We start from the raw sequence: 17,745 nt of genomic DNA, 5'->3' as shown, positions 1-17,745 counted from the left end.
ATCTAAGGTAACTGACCTAAAAAAAACTATTGCCCCGAAGCACTCACTTCTGTCATCATGAAGTGCTTTGAGACTAGGACCATATCACCTCCACCCTACCTGATACCCTAGACTTACTCCAATTTGTTTACCTCCCCCATAGGTCCACTGACAATGCAATCGCTGTCACACTGCACAATCCCATCTGGACAAGAGGAGAAAACCTAATGTAAGAATCCTCTTCATCGACTACAGCTCAGCATTTAACCCCATAGTATCCTCCAAACGCGTCATTAAACTCGAGACCCTGGGTCTCTACCCCGCCCTGTGCAACTGGGTCCTGGACTTTCGGACGGGCTGCCTGACGGGCCACAACCCGGGTGGTGAAACACCTCCACTCTACTGATCCACCCAGCTAGATCAAATCCCTGAGCTGATGAGGTAAAAATCTGTCGTTCTGCCCATGAACAAGGCAGTTAACCCACTGTTCCTAGGCCGTCATTGTAAATACAAATTTGTTCTTTTAACTAACTTGCCTTGTTAAATAAAATAAAAATCCACTGGGGCCCACACAAGGGTGCATTCTCAGCCCTCTCCTGTACTCCCTGTTCACCCATGACTGCGTGGCCATGCGTGGCACGCCTCCAATTCAATCATCAAGTTTGCAGATGACACTACAGTGGTAGGCTTGGTTACCAACAACGACGAGACGGCATACAGGGAGGAGGTGAGGGCCCTCGGAGTGTGGTGTCATGAAAATAACCTCTCACTCAACGTCAACAAAACAAAGGAGATGATCGTGGATTTCAGGAAACAGCAGAGGGAGCAGCCTCCTATCCACATCGATGGGACAGTAGTGGAGAAGGTGGAAAGTTTTAAGTTCCTCGGCATACACATCATGGGCAAACAATTGGTCCACCCACACAGACAGCGTCGTGAAGAAGGCGCAACAGCACCTCTTCAACCTCAGGGGTTTGAAGAAATTTGGCTTTTCATCTAAAACACTCGCAACCTTTTTTACAGCTGCACAATCGAGAGCATCCTGTTGGGTTGTATCCCCGCCTGGTACGGCGATTGCACCGCCCTCAACCGCAAGGCTCTCCAGAGAGTAGTGCGGTCTGCACAACGCATCACCGGTGGCAAACTACCTGCCCTCCAGGACACCTACAACACCCGATGTCACAGGAAGGCAAAAAAAGATCAAGGACAACAACCACAGAGCCAATGCCTGTTCACCCTGCTATCATCCAGAAGGCGAGGTCAGTACAGGTGCACCAAAGCTGGGAGCCCGAGAGGCTGAAAGAAGCTGTTTATCTCAAGGCTGTCATACTATTAAACAGCCATCCCTAATATAGAGTGGCTGCTGCCAACAGACTCAAATCTCTGGCCACTTAAATAAACAGGCTTAATAAAGGTATCACTAGTCACTTTATGTTTACATATCCTACATGACTCATCTCATGTGTATATACTGTATTCTACACCATCTACTGCATCTTGCCTATGCCGCACTCAATCGCTCATCCATATATTTATATGTACATATTCTTATTCATCCCTTTACATTTGTTGGTGTATAAGGTAGTTGTTGTGAATTTGTTAGATTGAACTGCATAGTCAGAACTAGCATTCCGCTACACTCGCATTAACATCTGCTAACCATGTGTATGTGACCAATACAATTTGATTGAGGGCTCTATTCACATCATTCAGCCGACATCCACATAGCGGATGTTTTTGTGGCGGCGAAGCTGGGACTGTGTAAGAGCTTTAAAATCCACAAGTGGCTCCCGGGGCAGCAGGTAGCCCAGTGATTAAAGCTTTGGGCCAGTAACCGAAAGGTTGCAAGATCAAATCCCTGCGCCGAAAATGTAAAAATCTGTCGTTCAGCCCCTGAATAAGGCAGTGAACCCACTGTTCCTAGGCTGTCATTGTACATAAGAATTTGTCTTGCCTAGTTAAATAAAGGTAAAATAAAATTCTCAATGATTTCCCTTGCAGTGGTAGCTGCTGTGTATAATGTTGAGTCATCAGTGTACATAGACACACTGGCTTTGGCCTCCCGAGTGGCATAGCGGTCTAAGGCGCTGTGCCACTATAGAGTTTGTGGGTTTGAGTCCAGGCCCATGGGGCAGCTCACAATTGGTCCAGCATTGTCTGGATTTGGCTGGCAGGGATGTCCTTGTCCCATCGCACACAAGTGACTCCTGTGACAGGCAGGGCGCAGTGCACGCTGACACCGTTATGGCTCTCGACATTCGCCTCTCCCGAGTCCGTACGGGAGTTGCAGCGATGAGATTTTTTGGATTTGTCTAAGGGCTCTATTCAATCAGATCCGCTTTAGCCGACATCCACATAGCGGTTATTTTGGCGGAATCAAAGCTGGAACTGTGCAAGAGCTTTCAAATCCACAAGTGGCTCCAGGAAAGTAGACCTAAAGGTCTGAATCTAGGCCCAAGTGACCGGTATTAGATCACTACTGGCTCAGGGGACAGACAGGAAAAATGGGTCAGGGTTGTGTTGAGTCAGGAATTAGGCCAGCGCCCATTATGGTGCTGATCTAGGATCAGGTCCCTCCCTGTCCATGTACTCTTATTAATTATGCTCTAGAAGGCTAAACTGATCCTGGACCAGTAATAAGTGTGTGCGTTTAACTGGGTGAACCACACACAGGACCCACAACAGCAAGACATTAGCCACATGGCTTAGCCTTGGATGTGCTGTACAGTGTTATTAGATACAGTATATCAGGTTAGCGGCTTAACTGTCATGCTGTATGTAATACTGTACATTCATAAATGGTATCCTGTATCATAAAATCATAGGACATTAAACATGATGTAATATATACAGCTCATAATAAAATCCAGCACAGGCTCTGTTTTACTCAGATCAGTATTAGAATAGGTAAGTCTAGTTTTTCATTAAAAATAAATAAATATACATATACTGTGTATAACCCTGGTGTCGTGGCTAAATTCCCAAACTGGCCCAACTCCATCATGCCCACCAAATCATCAACCTCATTCCTAATTGGCATGTACCTCTCGAGCTGGTGGGTGTTCTGGCACAAAATGGCTCCCGTGCATCAGCCAGGTGGGTGGTGGACGAGTTGAGTTCCCCCCCTACTGTGTACAGGCTTTGAGTACCTTTTAGTTGGATTCCATCCTACACGCTTCTCAGTATTTGGTATTCAGATTTAACTTCTTCAGTCGCCAACATGCTCTGCAGGTCTGGCTACCTTGCGCGCTCTGAATACATTTCATTAAACTGCTGAAAACCTTCCCACTTGCTGGCCAATATTTTCCCTTGGAGTATTCATTCAATTAACTAACGTTCAGCAAGCTGAAAGGGCACTCAACATTGACACAAATTAACGATAAGTGGCAGAAATAAATTGAAGATTGTGGAAGCCGTTTTGTTAGACTTCAATGCAGCTTTAAACATTATCGATCATAATCTGCAGCTTAAAAAACGTGTTATTGCTTTACATCCTCTGCCGTATCGTGGATCGAGAGTTACACAGAGGGTGTTCTTTTAGTAAAGTAAACCAGGTAGAGTTAGGCATACTTCAAAGTATTTATCTTTTTATTTATCTATTTTTTCTTCCACTAGCCTTGAGTAAAGTCAGTCTTTAAAAAAAAAAAATTACCCCATTTTCATGGTATCCAATTGGTAGTTTTGTTTCATCGGTGCAACTCCCGTGCAGACTCGGGGGAGGCGAAGGTCGAGAGCCATAACGGTGTCAGCGTGCACTGCGCCCTGCCTGGCTTCAAGGTCCAGAGTTGAGTGTGAGGGATGTATTGTTTTATTTATGACGTAGGCTGTTTTGTTGTGATGCAATTGTTTTATTCCTCTTTGAACCCAAGAAAGAGTCTTGGCAATAGCCAACGGGAATCCTAATAAATACTAAATCACTATAATTCTACACCATTTATTAGTGTCTGACTGTCATTGGTGGGCAATGAGGGCCCAACACAGTGATGACAACATTTAATGTCAAAGTTTATTGTACAGTACATCATAGGCTCTCTGTACATTCAGACCAGTTAGAGAAGGTACGGATCACTCATTCAGCTCATAACCAATACAAACATTCTTCAGCGTGAACAGTACAGGCAAAGTGAGGCGTACCAAAGAACTAGAAACCTACCCTTTTAGGACAGATTTAAGAACCAGGACACAAGATATCAGACATTCCAAGGAATCAATAGGAGCCTATTGAATACACAAGTGAAGATCTTACATCCAATTGGTCAATGTGGTCACTCAACTCCCATAATACCAGTCACGTTCATCACCACGACACCTACTCAAGTTCAATATGGCGCACATGTTATATCACGTCACGTTTGCTTATTACACCTCACATTCTGCTGACGGTCCCAGCGGGTGTTCTGTCGTCTGTGGTGTCTCATGTTATCAGTTACCCTTCCTCTCTGCTAGTTGCAGTGTCTCATTACATCAAGAGCCATTACAATTACGCTGAGCAGGCTTCACTGCGCTGCGGCGCCAATGTGACTCGCATGACTACCCACTCTCTTTCCCAGTCATGACAGGACAACTGCGTCACTTCTCCAGAGAGAATGAGCGAGAGAAATGTGCCCTGGCGTTCGACACATTCCCAACAGATGTAAAAGCTGACTTAAAATAAGACTATAAACTATAAAGTTTATCAACCGTTACTGTGGCTATTCCCAGCAGAAGAGAACATGTGTAATGTGTGCATGGGTAAGCAATAAGCATTCTCCCACTTTCTCCAGGAAAATGTACCATATTCTACCACATTTCAGACTCAAGAAACCAGTGGTTTGCAAGTCCCATTCTCTCCGTCAGTAGAGTACATGCAAAACATCCTGAACAATGTCAAAACGTTAGCTCTGCACTAGGGAAATTATGTCAAATTTGATGTGAATATGCAAGCAATTCTACACATGAGCAAAATTAATTAATCCCGTTATGTAATGCAAAACCCTTATACAAAGCAATGAGCAGTTTGCATTATTTCAAATCAATGCAAGAACACATTTTATCAGTAGAGCTTCAAATATCTAAACTTATTTTCAAGGTCAACATGGCAATTTAATAGTAAAGGATATCGATCTATATCATTGTAAATAAACATTAAACCCTGTTTGAAAAAACAACATTTTGAAAAAAAACAACATTTTGCTTATTTTACACGAACAAAACACTTTAACATCACAAATGAATTATTAAACACAATAGAGAAGTACATTCATGTAGTAAAGTAGCTAACATTGTTGGAAGCTTGTTTTGGACCTGTGGTTGATTCAGTACTTGTTAATTATCTTTAACAAGTTAGGACAATTTTGGTTGGCTTAGAAGGACCGGGGTTGGAACGCTGGCCATGCCATTAATCCACTGAGCTGAAGCTTAGACATTTGCTCAGAAGCTTGTACAAGTCTTCAGGTCTCCAAATCTTTTGTCATTAAGTTGTTTTGTCCCTGCAACTCACGTGTGAAGCAAGACGAGGTTGCAAACAAGAGACGAGGGAAGAACATTTTGAAAAATCCTGAAGGAAGACTGTTTGAAAAAGTCTAGTGAGAAGATGGACAGAGAAGATTATTTTCAACCACAGGCATTAAACAGGTTAAGGGAACAATATTTAGTGAGGGGAAAAAAACCCATTAACATTACATTCATTCTGCAAGTGGGCCCAGAGCTCTTTGGGAAACTTTGTTTTTCATAGCAAAACAACAACAAAAAGGTGCTATGCCAAAAAGAGGACATTAGGTTTAAAGTGATCCAACCTGGAGCCTGATCTGCTTGAGGTTGTCATCGATAGAACAATGGTCATGAATTCATCATCACACTGTTATATACACGCATACATTGCATAAGGCATTTGTGAAGAACCCTTTTTAGGCTTCCAGTATATTCAGTATAATGTAATAGCCTAATATGTACATAAAACACAATATATGCAACCTACTATAATAGGTATTTTGCTCGTCTCGGGGCATGATAGATACGTAGGCAGTAGCTGACCCTGTGTCAAGATGTAAGCCTATGCTATGGACTGTGATTCACGAACTAAGCAAATGTGTCCTATGCGTAGGGCGATCCTCAGAAGTAGAGAATGCATGTAGACTGCTCCATCGATCATTGTCTGGTTGTAGTTCAACACCCTAGCTTTAAAATAAAAAAGAAGCTAAATAGCCCTTGTAATCGACAGACTAATAAATATTTGTAAATAAAGCGATAAATACTTTCCAATCACCGTCACCTGTGCACCTTGCCGCCTTTGCCTCAACCTGGACTCAGGGTTAGACGTAACATAGCAAATGTACATCCAGAACTGAATATATACCAATGCGAAATGTAACATATCATACTAATTGGGATGTCCATCATCCATTTTGTATGATGTTACAATTTGTATGGTATGTTACGAATTGCAATACGTACAATATTATTAGGAATTTGCTAAACTTATATTTGACGAATTCCAATTTGTTGTGGTTAATGTTAGCTAGGTTAGGCTTAGGATTTAGGTTAAAGGGTTGAGGTTGAGGTTAGCTAAAATGCTAAAGTTGTCCGTGATGAGATTCAAACACACAATCTTTGGGTTGCTAGACCCATTCAGTCACATGTACCACCAACGCTGTGAGGAGGACAGAAAGGACCAATAGGCTAAGCAAGTATCATATGTCAATTCAACCTATATCACCTGAAAGTGAAGTATTGTGTTCTGTAAACTACAATGTCGAGGTGTACATTTGATCATATTTTGTGCACTAGGTCGACTCATCTGAAAACATGATAGAAAATGTGCCTATGCGAGATGTCCCCAACACTCCATTTATGCCTTTTAGGTTACATTATGAATGGAAGAATGGTCATACAATATAAGAATTGAGAGACATATAGTTTCATACGTCTTACCCAGTTGTACATTCACATACGAATTGGGTGACGTAACTTGTTATACATATTGTTCTGAGACCAGATTGCTTTTTGGGTCACCATAACAAGAAAGGAGAATTACTGGGAGAACTAAATGTTGGTGAATCATTTATGTAAACGGTTAGGGGAACTAAAAAGACAAAGGTTAGGTGAATTTACATACCAGGTTTGGTGAATTGGGTTGAGTTTAGATTTAGCTAAAATGCTACAGTTGTCACCGACCAGACTCGAACAATCAACCTTTGGATTCTTAAACGGTCGCGGATTACGCCTACCCATCCTCCCTGGCCAACCTCCTTTCTTTGTTTCTGTATAAAGTAACTAAACCATTAGTAGGTACAATACACTGTATATGCAAAAATATGTGGACACCCCTTGATATTAGTGGATTTGGCTATTTCAGCCACACCCGTTGCTGACAGGTATATAAAATCGAGCACACAGCTATGCAATCGCCTTGGACAAATATTGGTAGTAGAATGGCCCGTACTTAAAAAACTCATCGTCATAGGATTCCACCTTTCCAACAAGTCAGTTTGTCAAATTTCTGCCCTGCTAGAGCTGCCCCAGTCAACTGTGCTGTTATTGTGATGTGGTAGGCCATATGCCCACAGAACAGGACCACTGTAGCGTGTAAAACTTTGCTGTCCTCAGTTGCAACACTCACTACCGAGTTCAAAACTGCCTCTGGAAGCAACGTCAGCACAAGAACTGTTTGTCAGAAGCTTGATGAAATGGGTTTCCATGGCCGAGCAGCCTCACACAAGCCTAAGATGACCATGCGCAATGCCAAGCTTCGGCTGGTGTGGTGTAAAGCTCGCCACCATTGGACTCTGGAGCAGTGGAAACGCGTTTTCTGGATTGATGAATGACGCTTTACCATCTGGCAGTCTGACAGACAAATCTGGGTTTGACGGAATCAAGGAGAACGCTACCTGCCCTAATGCATAGTGGCAACTGTAAAGTTTGGTGGAGGGGGAATAAAGGCCTGGGGCTGTTTTTCATGGTTCGGACTAGGCCCCTTAGTTCCAGTGAAGGGAAATCTTAACTTTGTGGCAACAATTTGGGGAAGCCCCTTTCCTGTTTCAGCATGACAATGCCCCCGTGCACAAAGCAAGGTCCAAACAGAAATGGTTTGTCGAGAGCGGTGTGGAAGAACTTGACTGGCCTGCACAGAGCCCTGACCTCAACCCCCTTGAGTGCCTTTGGGATGAAATGGATCGCCGACTGCGAGCCTGGCCTAATCGCCCAACATCAGTGGCCAACCTCAGTAATGCTCTTGTGACTGTATGGAAGCAAGTCCCCCCAGCAATGTTCCAACATCTAGTGGAAAGCCTTAGCAGCAAAGGTGGGACCAACTCCATATTAATGCCCATGATTTTGGAATTAGATGTTTGACGAGCAAGTGTCCACATACCTTTGGTCATGCAGTGTACGTCTTGGAGGTGCTCAGAAATACATAAAGTATGTTTCATCTGGCACTGAGACCAGGCTGCTCAAGCAATTCCAAGCTATTCTAACATTAAACAGCAACCTGGAAGCAGCAGAAATCCTAATACCACCAAAGCAAGACATTGATTTAAAACGTCAACAAATGATGCTCCAACAAGAGCAAGAGTTTGCCAAATGTCCAAACAATTTAAACTAGCCTATCGAATTGTACCAGAAACACTTCCCTTCTTGTCTACTAAGAACCTTGATGGAGCTTTTGAACAGAATGATAATGGGAAACAATTACCGTGCTGTGAAGAAGCCAATTACCTTGAAGTGTTTCCTCTGCCCACCTATGACAGGTTAGTTCTTATGAAATATGGTTAGCTAAAAGGGTCCTCACCATTTCCTGTTTCCAGCCAACATGTCATACACCAAATGACTGAGCATTGAAACAGTATCAGCTACAACTTTTACCTTACCCTTGAATTTGATGTAATATTTGCTCTGTATCATCAGTTTCAACAATACCTGGAAAGTAGTAGCTGTCGTAGATACTGCACTCATGTGCACACACACACTTCCAATTTATGTAGCAGAGAGATTGTCTGTCTGCCATAACCTACGATTGCCATAAATAGACCCCCCCCTAGTGAATTGGCTGTTCTTTCGACACACACACACTGGCGCTAAAGCAAAGGGGTGGGGGAAACGGTATCCCAAGACGAATGGAACGAGGAGAGGAAGGAGAAGAAATAGGACAAATAATCGTGCGAGTGTGTTCTGTTCTAGGCCTCTCTCTGTGGAATCAGGTCACCTGCATGGGACCCAGATAAAGTGAGAAACGAGAAACAGCTAACACTTTCAAAAACAGAACACCATGTACCTTCAAAGACACCGTCACACAAACCCATCCTTGAACCATCCTCAACAAACCCATCCTTGAACCATCCTCAGTTTATTTTCCTATGAAAAGGGGCATTAATTGCAGTGGGTACCAACGCGCTTACGTCAATTACATTAAATTGCTATATTTGCTCATTTGTCTCCTCTTTGGCTTCCTCTTTCAACCCTCCATCTTTCACAGATCTGACTCGGCCATCCTTTTGCCATGACAACAACACAGAGAGCTAGAAACATTAGACGTCAGCACAAACATCCACCCCACTGGCTCAGCTAGTCTGTGACCTTGGTATATATAACCTACCTTTGCTCGTCTCTCTGGCCATGGCATGGCTATTGCAACCCTAAAACATTCCGTCAACCTCTAAAGCATTGAGAGCCCAGCTCTACCGTTATCAGAATAACATAGTTTTGCGTCAGCGCCGTTGTCCATGGCTCAGGTCCGACTGAAATAAATGCAGCAAAAAAGCAAGTTGTTCTTGAATCCTCGGTCTCAGAGGACACAATGTTTGTCGAATACATTCTGGAAGGTTTTAAGGAGAGAGAGAGAGCTTGGCCTGGGTTGCCAGGCGACAAAGAAGAGGCCACAGGTGGAAGCTTCTGAGGAGGAACTACTTTCTCTCTCGCCCTGAGAGAGTCGACGATAACTCCACTGGGGACTTGGCTTTCAAAGCTCAAAAGATTACTGGGCTGAGAGATAGAGTTTGCTGGGGAATGCCAAGGCACGTTTCCCTTCGTGAGCATGGCCCTCTGCCACCCACGCTTTCTGACTCCCCCTTTCTCTGTCGATCCTCAACTGCCCTTCGCTCCCCTTTTCTCAATTCAGTGGGTTGGAAAGGGATATTGTTCAACGCTCTCCCCCATCCCATAAGCCCAGCTTTGTTATATAACCCTGTTCTCTCTTTGCATATCATAAGAGGCACAGACAAAATGAATTGTTTCCATGTTACCTCACAGTCCAATGCCTGCTCGTAGCCTCTTCAGAGACTTGCACCTTGAATGTTTTTCCCATTTCTTCCAACACATAAAGCACAGAAAATAAGAATCTACCAACTACATCAAGCAATGACATCTGCATTTGTACAATAACCTTTTGGGTTTACAGACGTACCATGTGAGTCCAATGGCTGCCAAACTAACTAATATGTTCAGTAGGCGGTCTTTAGTCCATAGAGGGCCAGCCTCCAGGAACAAACAAGAGCTCAAGCGGGGATTGTACATCAATAAGGGGTAATGGTCTGAAGAGGTGGTGCTCTGTAGTTGATGGGGGTCATTTGAGCTTGACGGGCCAGGGCAGGCACGTGCGGAGTCCTAGCATGGATGAGAAAACGATAGTGGGCCGGTGCTTCTTGAAGCGCAGGCCCTTCTTGAACCGCTGGCTGTTCTCAGCCGTGTACATCTCCCCCTGCTGGGCAGCGCAGGCGATGCGGGTAACCACCTCGCCATGCTCCACTGCCTCCTGCTCCGAGCGCACGAACACCTCCCGGAGCTCCTCCAGGCGCCGCTCCATCTCCTGGATGACACGCTGGCGCTCCTCCATCTCCAGCAGGCGTCGGCGGGCTGTCTCAAACTCCATGCTGGAGCTGGGGGTCACCATCTTGGAGGAGGGGGCCGTGGTGGCTGTCGAGGAGGGCTCCGAGCCGTACAAGGCCATCGTCACCCGCCGGAAGTCGCCCATGGAGATGGAGCGCCGTGTGGCGGGCGATGGAAGAGGGAGGGCCAGCGTGCCGGGGGGGGAAGGGGACAGGGCTGAGAAAGGGAGGGAAGGGACGGAAAGGGGGGGTGCTGAGGCCTCAGGGTGAAGGTGGGAATCCATGTCGTCCGTGGTAGGCGCTTGTCTGAGGTTTTTCTTCACGGCTGGGTGCGGGCGTCAGTCTGTGCTGCTGTTGTTGTTGATTCTAGTATTCTGTGGGAGCACAGTGAGTGGCGTGCTGCCTCAGAGCAGCTTCATTCATTAATAAGAGATCGGAGCTCAGTAAAGCGTTTCATGGGGAGGAGTCCACTCGCCCCTCATTGGTTGCTTGCTTCATGTTGAATGCCGATTGGCTGCTTGCCTCTCTGCTGGCTCTGCCCCCTCGATGTCCTTTGTGTTGCCATCTCTGGTGCTCTTAGCCTACTTCAACAGGAAAATGAAGAGGGATAACACTTTCAGCGATTCTTTCCTAGCTCCTCTCCTGTCTGTGGTTGGCTTAGTGTGTGTGTGTGTGTTGTATGAGTCGTTCTCTCCTCTCCACCCTCCCTCCCTCCCTCACTCCAGCTGGGCTCTATCCATCCTCCTCTATACCGTTCGGCTTGTTGCCCATAGCAACACAGTCTCAGCATCAGATGGCAAGTGGAGGAGGGCGGGGTGTTGTTCACATTTTAGTTTCTCTCTCCCTTACCCTCTCCTTTCCAAACTCATTTATCACTCTTTCCCACTATTCCTCCTCCCCCGTCCTATCATTCACCGCTGAAATTGAATTTCTTTCTTTTTGAACTAGCTCTTCCAAGATGACAAACTTCACTCAGTGCATCTCAGACCCTTATCCAATGGTAATTTGTCCCCCCCTCCACACACACACACACCTGGAATGATCAGACAGCCTTGTACCATCTGTTTGGTTCATTCCCCTGCTAGCTAGCTGATCGAGCCAGCTGCTCTAACCCCAGGTTGAACTATTTTCTCTCTCTCTCTCATTTATATGTTTGGACACACCTACTCATTCCAGTGTTTTTCTTTAAAAAAATATGTTCTAGATTGTATAATAATAGTGAAGACATCAAAACTATGAAATAACACATATGGAATCATGTAGTAAACAAAAACAGTGTTATACAAATATATATTTTATTTGAGATTCTTCTAAGTAGCCAACCCTTTGCCTTGACAACTTTGCACACTCTTGGCATTCTCTCAACCAGCTTCATGAGGTAGTCACCTGGAATGCATCTCAATTAACAGGAGTGCCTTGTTAAATTAATTTGTGGAATTTCTTTCCTTCTTAATGCGTTTGAGGCAATCAGTTGTGTTGTGACAAGGTAGGGGTAGTATACAGAAGATAGCTCTATTTGGTAAGAAACTTGCTTAGGCCAAGAAACACAAGCAATGGACATTAGACCATTGGAAATCTGCCTTTTGGTCTGAGGAGTACAAATTTGAGATTTTTGGTTCCAACCGCTGTGTCTTTGTGAGACGCAGAGTAGGTGAATGGATGATCTCTGCATGCGTGTTTCCTAATGTGAAGCATGGAGGAGGAGGTGTGATGGTGCTTTGCTGGTGACACTGTAATTTATTTAGAATTCAAGGCACGCTTAACCACCACAGCATTCTGCAGCAATACGCCATCCCATCTGGTTTGCGCTTAGTGGGACTATCATTTGTTTTTCAACAGGACAATGACCCAACACACCTCCAGGCTGTGTAAGAGCTATTTGACCAAGAAGAAGAGTGATGTATCAGCTTACCTGGCTTCCACAAACTTGACGGGTACTATACGTGTATATATAAGAGAGTGCAAGAGATTGGTGGGGTTTTGCAGTGTGCATGCTGCAGGGTTGGGGTCAACTTCAACTTTCCTTACCCCAACCCTGACGTGCTGTAGCTAGTTTAGTGTTTGGGATGCTACCACTGTTTGATCGCACAACATAGTTCCAATAAGGGTTCCTCATATAACCCACAGACAGGTTGAAAAGCATGCACACACAGACACACTGCTAACAACTGTGTCCATCCGTGACTTGTGAGCCAAGTAAGCCAGAGGGACACGTGATGCAAACCCTGTCCTCTCATGAAAGACTGGCGCACGCTCTCGCACACACGCAAAACAAGGCTCCTGATACGATCATTCAGGATGCATTACAGTATTACAGGGTTTCTCTCCCATCTCAGACATCATCTCTCCCCCTCCCTCCCTCCGCCCCACTAAAACACAGAAAGCCTGTCCTCAATCCCTTGTGAAAATAACCATCCCTCCATATACCCTTTCCTCCCTCCCTCCCTGTGCGTATACAGACCCTCTGTCCCAGATTAGTTTAATCTCCTTTGCCTATGTTATGTCTGTGCTAGGGGGAGGGAGTGATGTGTCAGTTGCTGGATAAAGGGAATTGACCACTGCACAGAATTTTGGGCAACCAATCGCAGCGTTCCAATGGATAGCAACCGTCGTCGAGTCCAACATCTCGGACAAGCTCACGTTTGAAACACTTTTTAAAAATGTATTAATTTTTTAAATGGCTCAATAATTTAACAGTGCACCAAGAGAACTTGCTACTGCGATTCCTGAAATGCAGAGTCTTGGGAGTAATTTTCAAATCCCAAATTATAATTGGAGAGAACACTAGTTGGCTCTTAGTGGTTAGTAACTTTGGCTGCATGATGACGGGGCGGCAGGGTAGCCTAGTGGTTAGAGCGTTGGACTAGTAACCGGAAGGTTGCAAGTTCAAAACCCCCGAGCTGTCATTCTGCCCCTGAACAGGCAGTTAACCCACTGTTCCTGGGCCGTCATTGAAAATAAGAATTTGTTCTTAACTGACTTGCCTGGTTAAATAAAGGTAAAATAAAAAATGACAGTGCATTCAGAGCCATCCAGTGCCTACAACCTTCTTTTGACCAGGTTCCCTTAAAGCAACTGTAATGACAGTCCACCACAACATACCCGAGAGTCTCCTGATGAGTAAGGGGTGGTCTGTGTTTAATTTAATTTAGTATTAAAAAAAAAAAAAAACAGTTTGAGATCATTGTGAGGGGATTTCACCAGTGGTTAGAGTACCCAAGGGGGGGCGGGGCTTAGCGAAGGGTCAATTATATCACCATGAGGTCTGACTGGGAATTGGGGGGAGAGCGCCACGGGTAAGGCAGGGGACAGGGGGCTCATTTTCAGGGTGCAACCAAAAATAAGTATTTTTTTTAACGTCTTCTGCTCATAGGCATAGCGTAGTTTCAGAGGGAATATGGTCTACTTTTACTTTAGTGGGCTGTGCTGCAGAGGAGCTGGAAACAGATACCTGCTGAAAGAGAGAATAGTCAATCTTCAGTTTTTTTGTGTGTGCTTGTGTGCGCAGTACCACAGCGCTAACAAAATCTTCCCAGAGGCACAATCAGAATTGAGCTCACATCAGCCATAATGAGAACTACCCTTACAAAAAAAAATTGCAGTTTTAAAAATGCAGTAACTGCAGTCGACTGTGGTATTTTGGACACAGTATTTGCAGCATACTGCAGTTATACTGCCTTCTAACTACAGTTCTACTGCACTCTGACTGCAATCTTTTTTCGTAAAGGTAAAAACCAACTGCATAAAACACACATCAGGTTGTTCAGTAGATGTTCATACTATTATCAAATATTCCAGTGAACACATGTTGAAAATACATATTTCCAACCAGAAAGACAGCTGTTCAGTGTCTTGCGCTCATAGGTCCAACTTCACGGTTTTGGAGTGAGAGGTGTTAACACGCTCTGCCTCTTTCTTATCAGAGCATTTCCAAGGTCTGTCGCCCACGCAGAGACAGGAAGAGTCAAAGGCAGCCTTCACTCTGCGTTTTACGACTATCAGACACATTGATGCTCCTGCTTCTATCTAGTGCTGCCTCCAAATCAAACAGACTTGTGTTCAGTAGGCGCAAACGGAAGACGTTAAGAAATGGAGTGAAACAGGGAAGTACTATCTATACTGGCTCAATAAGAAATGCTTGTTTCTATTTCTGTTTTAAAACATGTTGCTACGGTTTGCCCTAATGAACAGACCTGCCTGCCATTACAACCGCAGATGAAATGAGGCAATGCAGCATCTTCCAGGGATTGTCCCAAATGGCACCATATTCCCTATATAGTGCACTACTTTTGACAAGTTGCTTTCAGATGGAGGAGACCAGGGTAATGTAAGAGCCATGGAAAGATGCTAGATACAGTACTGTAATTAATTACCGGGAACCTAGAAAAGTCCGTGTTAGTATGGGTGTGGTTGGAGAGGGTTTATTTACTGCAGTGTGAATTGCCTGTACACTGACATCAAGGTAAGAGCACAGAGTGAGAGAGAGAGAGAGATGAAGAGAGAGTGTTTGCTTATTTACTCGTTTTACAGAAGCAGTAGCCACACAAAACACAAACAATAACAAGTAACAAAACACTGAGACTAATGGACAAGGACAATCACACACACTTAAACATACAAACAATACAACAAAAATGGTGTGCGTGTCCCCTCACAGTCCCCACCATTCCATGAGTTGTATAATAATTTTCTTAAAAAGGTAATTTTTCTTGTTTGCTTGAGGATTTGGAGATGGAAGGGAGTTCCAATACGATCTTGGCTCTGTATAAAATTGTGCGTTGCCAGGGAATTTGAGAGACTTGGAGACTGAAGAGACCTCTGGTGGCATGTCTTATATATATCCATATGGGTGTCTGAGCTGAATGTTATTAGATCATGCAGATAATCTGGAATGTATCATCGCAGTAATAAAACTCATAACTAGAAGAAAAGCAGTTAAATGTCTCGTCAACTCTCAACCAGGAACGACTGGCATGCATGTTTATGTTAATTCCGTGCATTTAAGGGCAAGGCATGTTGCTCCGTTTTAAGCCTTTCTTCGCTACTCTTGACCATATTACCGGACAGTAAACAAGTTGGAACAAGACCAGAGCCTGAACAACTTGTACAGTTGATTTGTGTCAAAAAAATCAGACATTCCCCTTCCCCGTCTTCACAACTTTGCCAATGTGACTTGACCATCCATTCCTCAAAACGGTCACATCCTTCATGTCCGACTCCAGTCGAGGTTTAGGAATGTTTAGAACCAAATACAATGCTTTTAGTTTTAAAATGTATTAAATGTATTTAAAGACCAGTTTATTATTCAAATCACCCATTCTGATACTAACTCGTTCGAAATCTCAGTGAGCTCACTTGCTTCGGGTGTTGACATGTAGAGTGTGGGATCATCCGCATACAGTCATTTTAGCTTTGCGTAAGACCAGACACAAATCATTTGTAAAAATAGAGAAGAGTAACGGCCCAAGGCAACTACCCAGAGGGACGATGCACTGTAGACAGTGCCTTCGGATATTATTCAGACCCCTTCACTTTTTCCTCATTTTGTTAGTTTACACAGCCTTATTCTAAAATTGATCCAAATGTTGTTTTTCCTCAAGCTACACACAATACCCCATTTTTTTTGTTGCAAATGTATAAAATATTATATTCATATAAGTATTCAGACCCTTTACTCCGTACTTTGTTAATAACAATTACAGCCTTGAGTATGATGCTACAAGCTTGGCACACCTGCATTTGGAGATTATCTCCCTTCTCACCAGATCCTCTCAAGCTCTGTCAGGTTGGATGGGGAGCGTTGCTGCACAGCAACATTCAGGTCTCTCCAGACGTTTGATCGGGTTCAAGTCCGGGCTCTGGCTGGGCCACTCAAAGACATTCAGAGACTTGTCCCGAAGCGACTCCTGCGTTGTCTTAGCTGTATGCTTAGGGTTGTTGTCCTGTTGGAAGATGAACCTTCACCCCAGTCTGAGGTCCTCAGTGCTCTGGAGCAGGTTTTCATCAAGGATCTCTGAACTTTGCTTCATTCATCTTTCCCTCGATCCTGACTAGTCTCCGCCGCTGAGTCCCAGTCTCTCGGTTTCATCAGACCAGAGAATCTTGTTTCTCATGATCTGAGAGTCTTTTAGGTGCCTTTTGGCAAACTCCAAGCGGGCTGTCGTGCCTTTTACTGAGGAGTGGTTCTGTTTGGCCACTCTACCATAAAGGCCTGATTGGTGGAGTGCTGCAGAGATGGGAGAACATTTCAGAAGGACAACCATCTCCACAGAGGAACTCCAGAGCTCTGTCCATGACTATCGGGTTAATGGTCACCTCCCTGACAAGGCCCTTCTCCCCCGATTGTTCAGTTTGGCCGGGAGGCCAACTCTAGGAAGAGTCTTGGTGGTTCCAAACTTCTTCCATTTAAGAATGATGGAGGCCACAGTATTCTTGGGGACCTTCAATGCTGCAGAAATGTTTTGGTACCCTTCCCCAGATCTGTGCCTCGACACAATTCTGTTTTGGACCGCTACGGACAATTATTTCGACCTCATGGCTTGGTTTTTGCTGACATGCACTGTCAACTGTGGGACCTTAAATAGACAGGTGTGTGCCTTTCCAAATCATGCCCAATCATTTGAGTTTACCACAGGTGGACTCCAATCAAGTTTTAGAAACATTAAGGATGATCAATGGAAATAGGATGCACCTGAGCTCAATGTCGAGACTCCTAGCAAACGGTCTGAATACTTAGAAATAACTTACATGCTTTTCTAAAAACCTGTTTTCGCTTTGTCATTATAGGGTACTGTGTGTAGATTGCCGAGGTAGTACCGTAACAAAATGTGGAAGTAGTCAAGGGGTCTGAATACTTTCCGAATGCACCGTATACGTTAGAGTAGCTTCCATTGAACACTCTGGGTTTTATAGGATAAATAGTTTGTTCAAGAACAATTCATGTTCAACAACACAGCTCCAACTATCATTC

The 17,745-nt window shown here is 44.3% G+C and overlaps 1 protein-coding gene across 1 annotated transcript; it reads right to left on the bottom strand.

Moving 5' to 3' along the window:
• Positions 1 to 10,513: 10,513 nt before the first annotated feature.
• LOC139383236 (TMF-regulated nuclear protein 1-like) lies at positions 10,514 to 11,129 on the bottom strand. The gene has a single exon (XM_071127678.1). It carries the CDS (start codon positions 11,057 to 11,059, stop codon positions 10,514 to 10,516), a length of 546 nt encoding a protein of 181 aa, XP_070983779.1. The 5' UTR covers positions 11,060 to 11,129.
• Positions 11,130 to 17,745: the final 6,616 nt, after the last annotated feature.

The sequence above is a fragment of the Oncorhynchus clarkii genome, chromosome 25 (genome assembly GCF_045791955.1).
Source record: "Oncorhynchus clarkii lewisi isolate Uvic-CL-2024 chromosome 25, UVic_Ocla_1.0, whole genome shotgun sequence".
Taxonomy (NCBI): domain Eukaryota; kingdom Metazoa; phylum Chordata; class Actinopteri; order Salmoniformes; family Salmonidae; genus Oncorhynchus; species Oncorhynchus clarkii.
The sequence above is the reverse complement of the archived record's forward strand: the minus strand, read 5'-3'. Positions and strand labels throughout refer to the sequence as shown.

Coding starts and splice junctions, on each gene's coding strand:
- LOC139383236 (XM_071127678.1), bottom strand. CDS start 11,059: ATGGATTCCCACCTTCACCCTGAGGCCTCAGCACCCCCCCTTTCCGTC.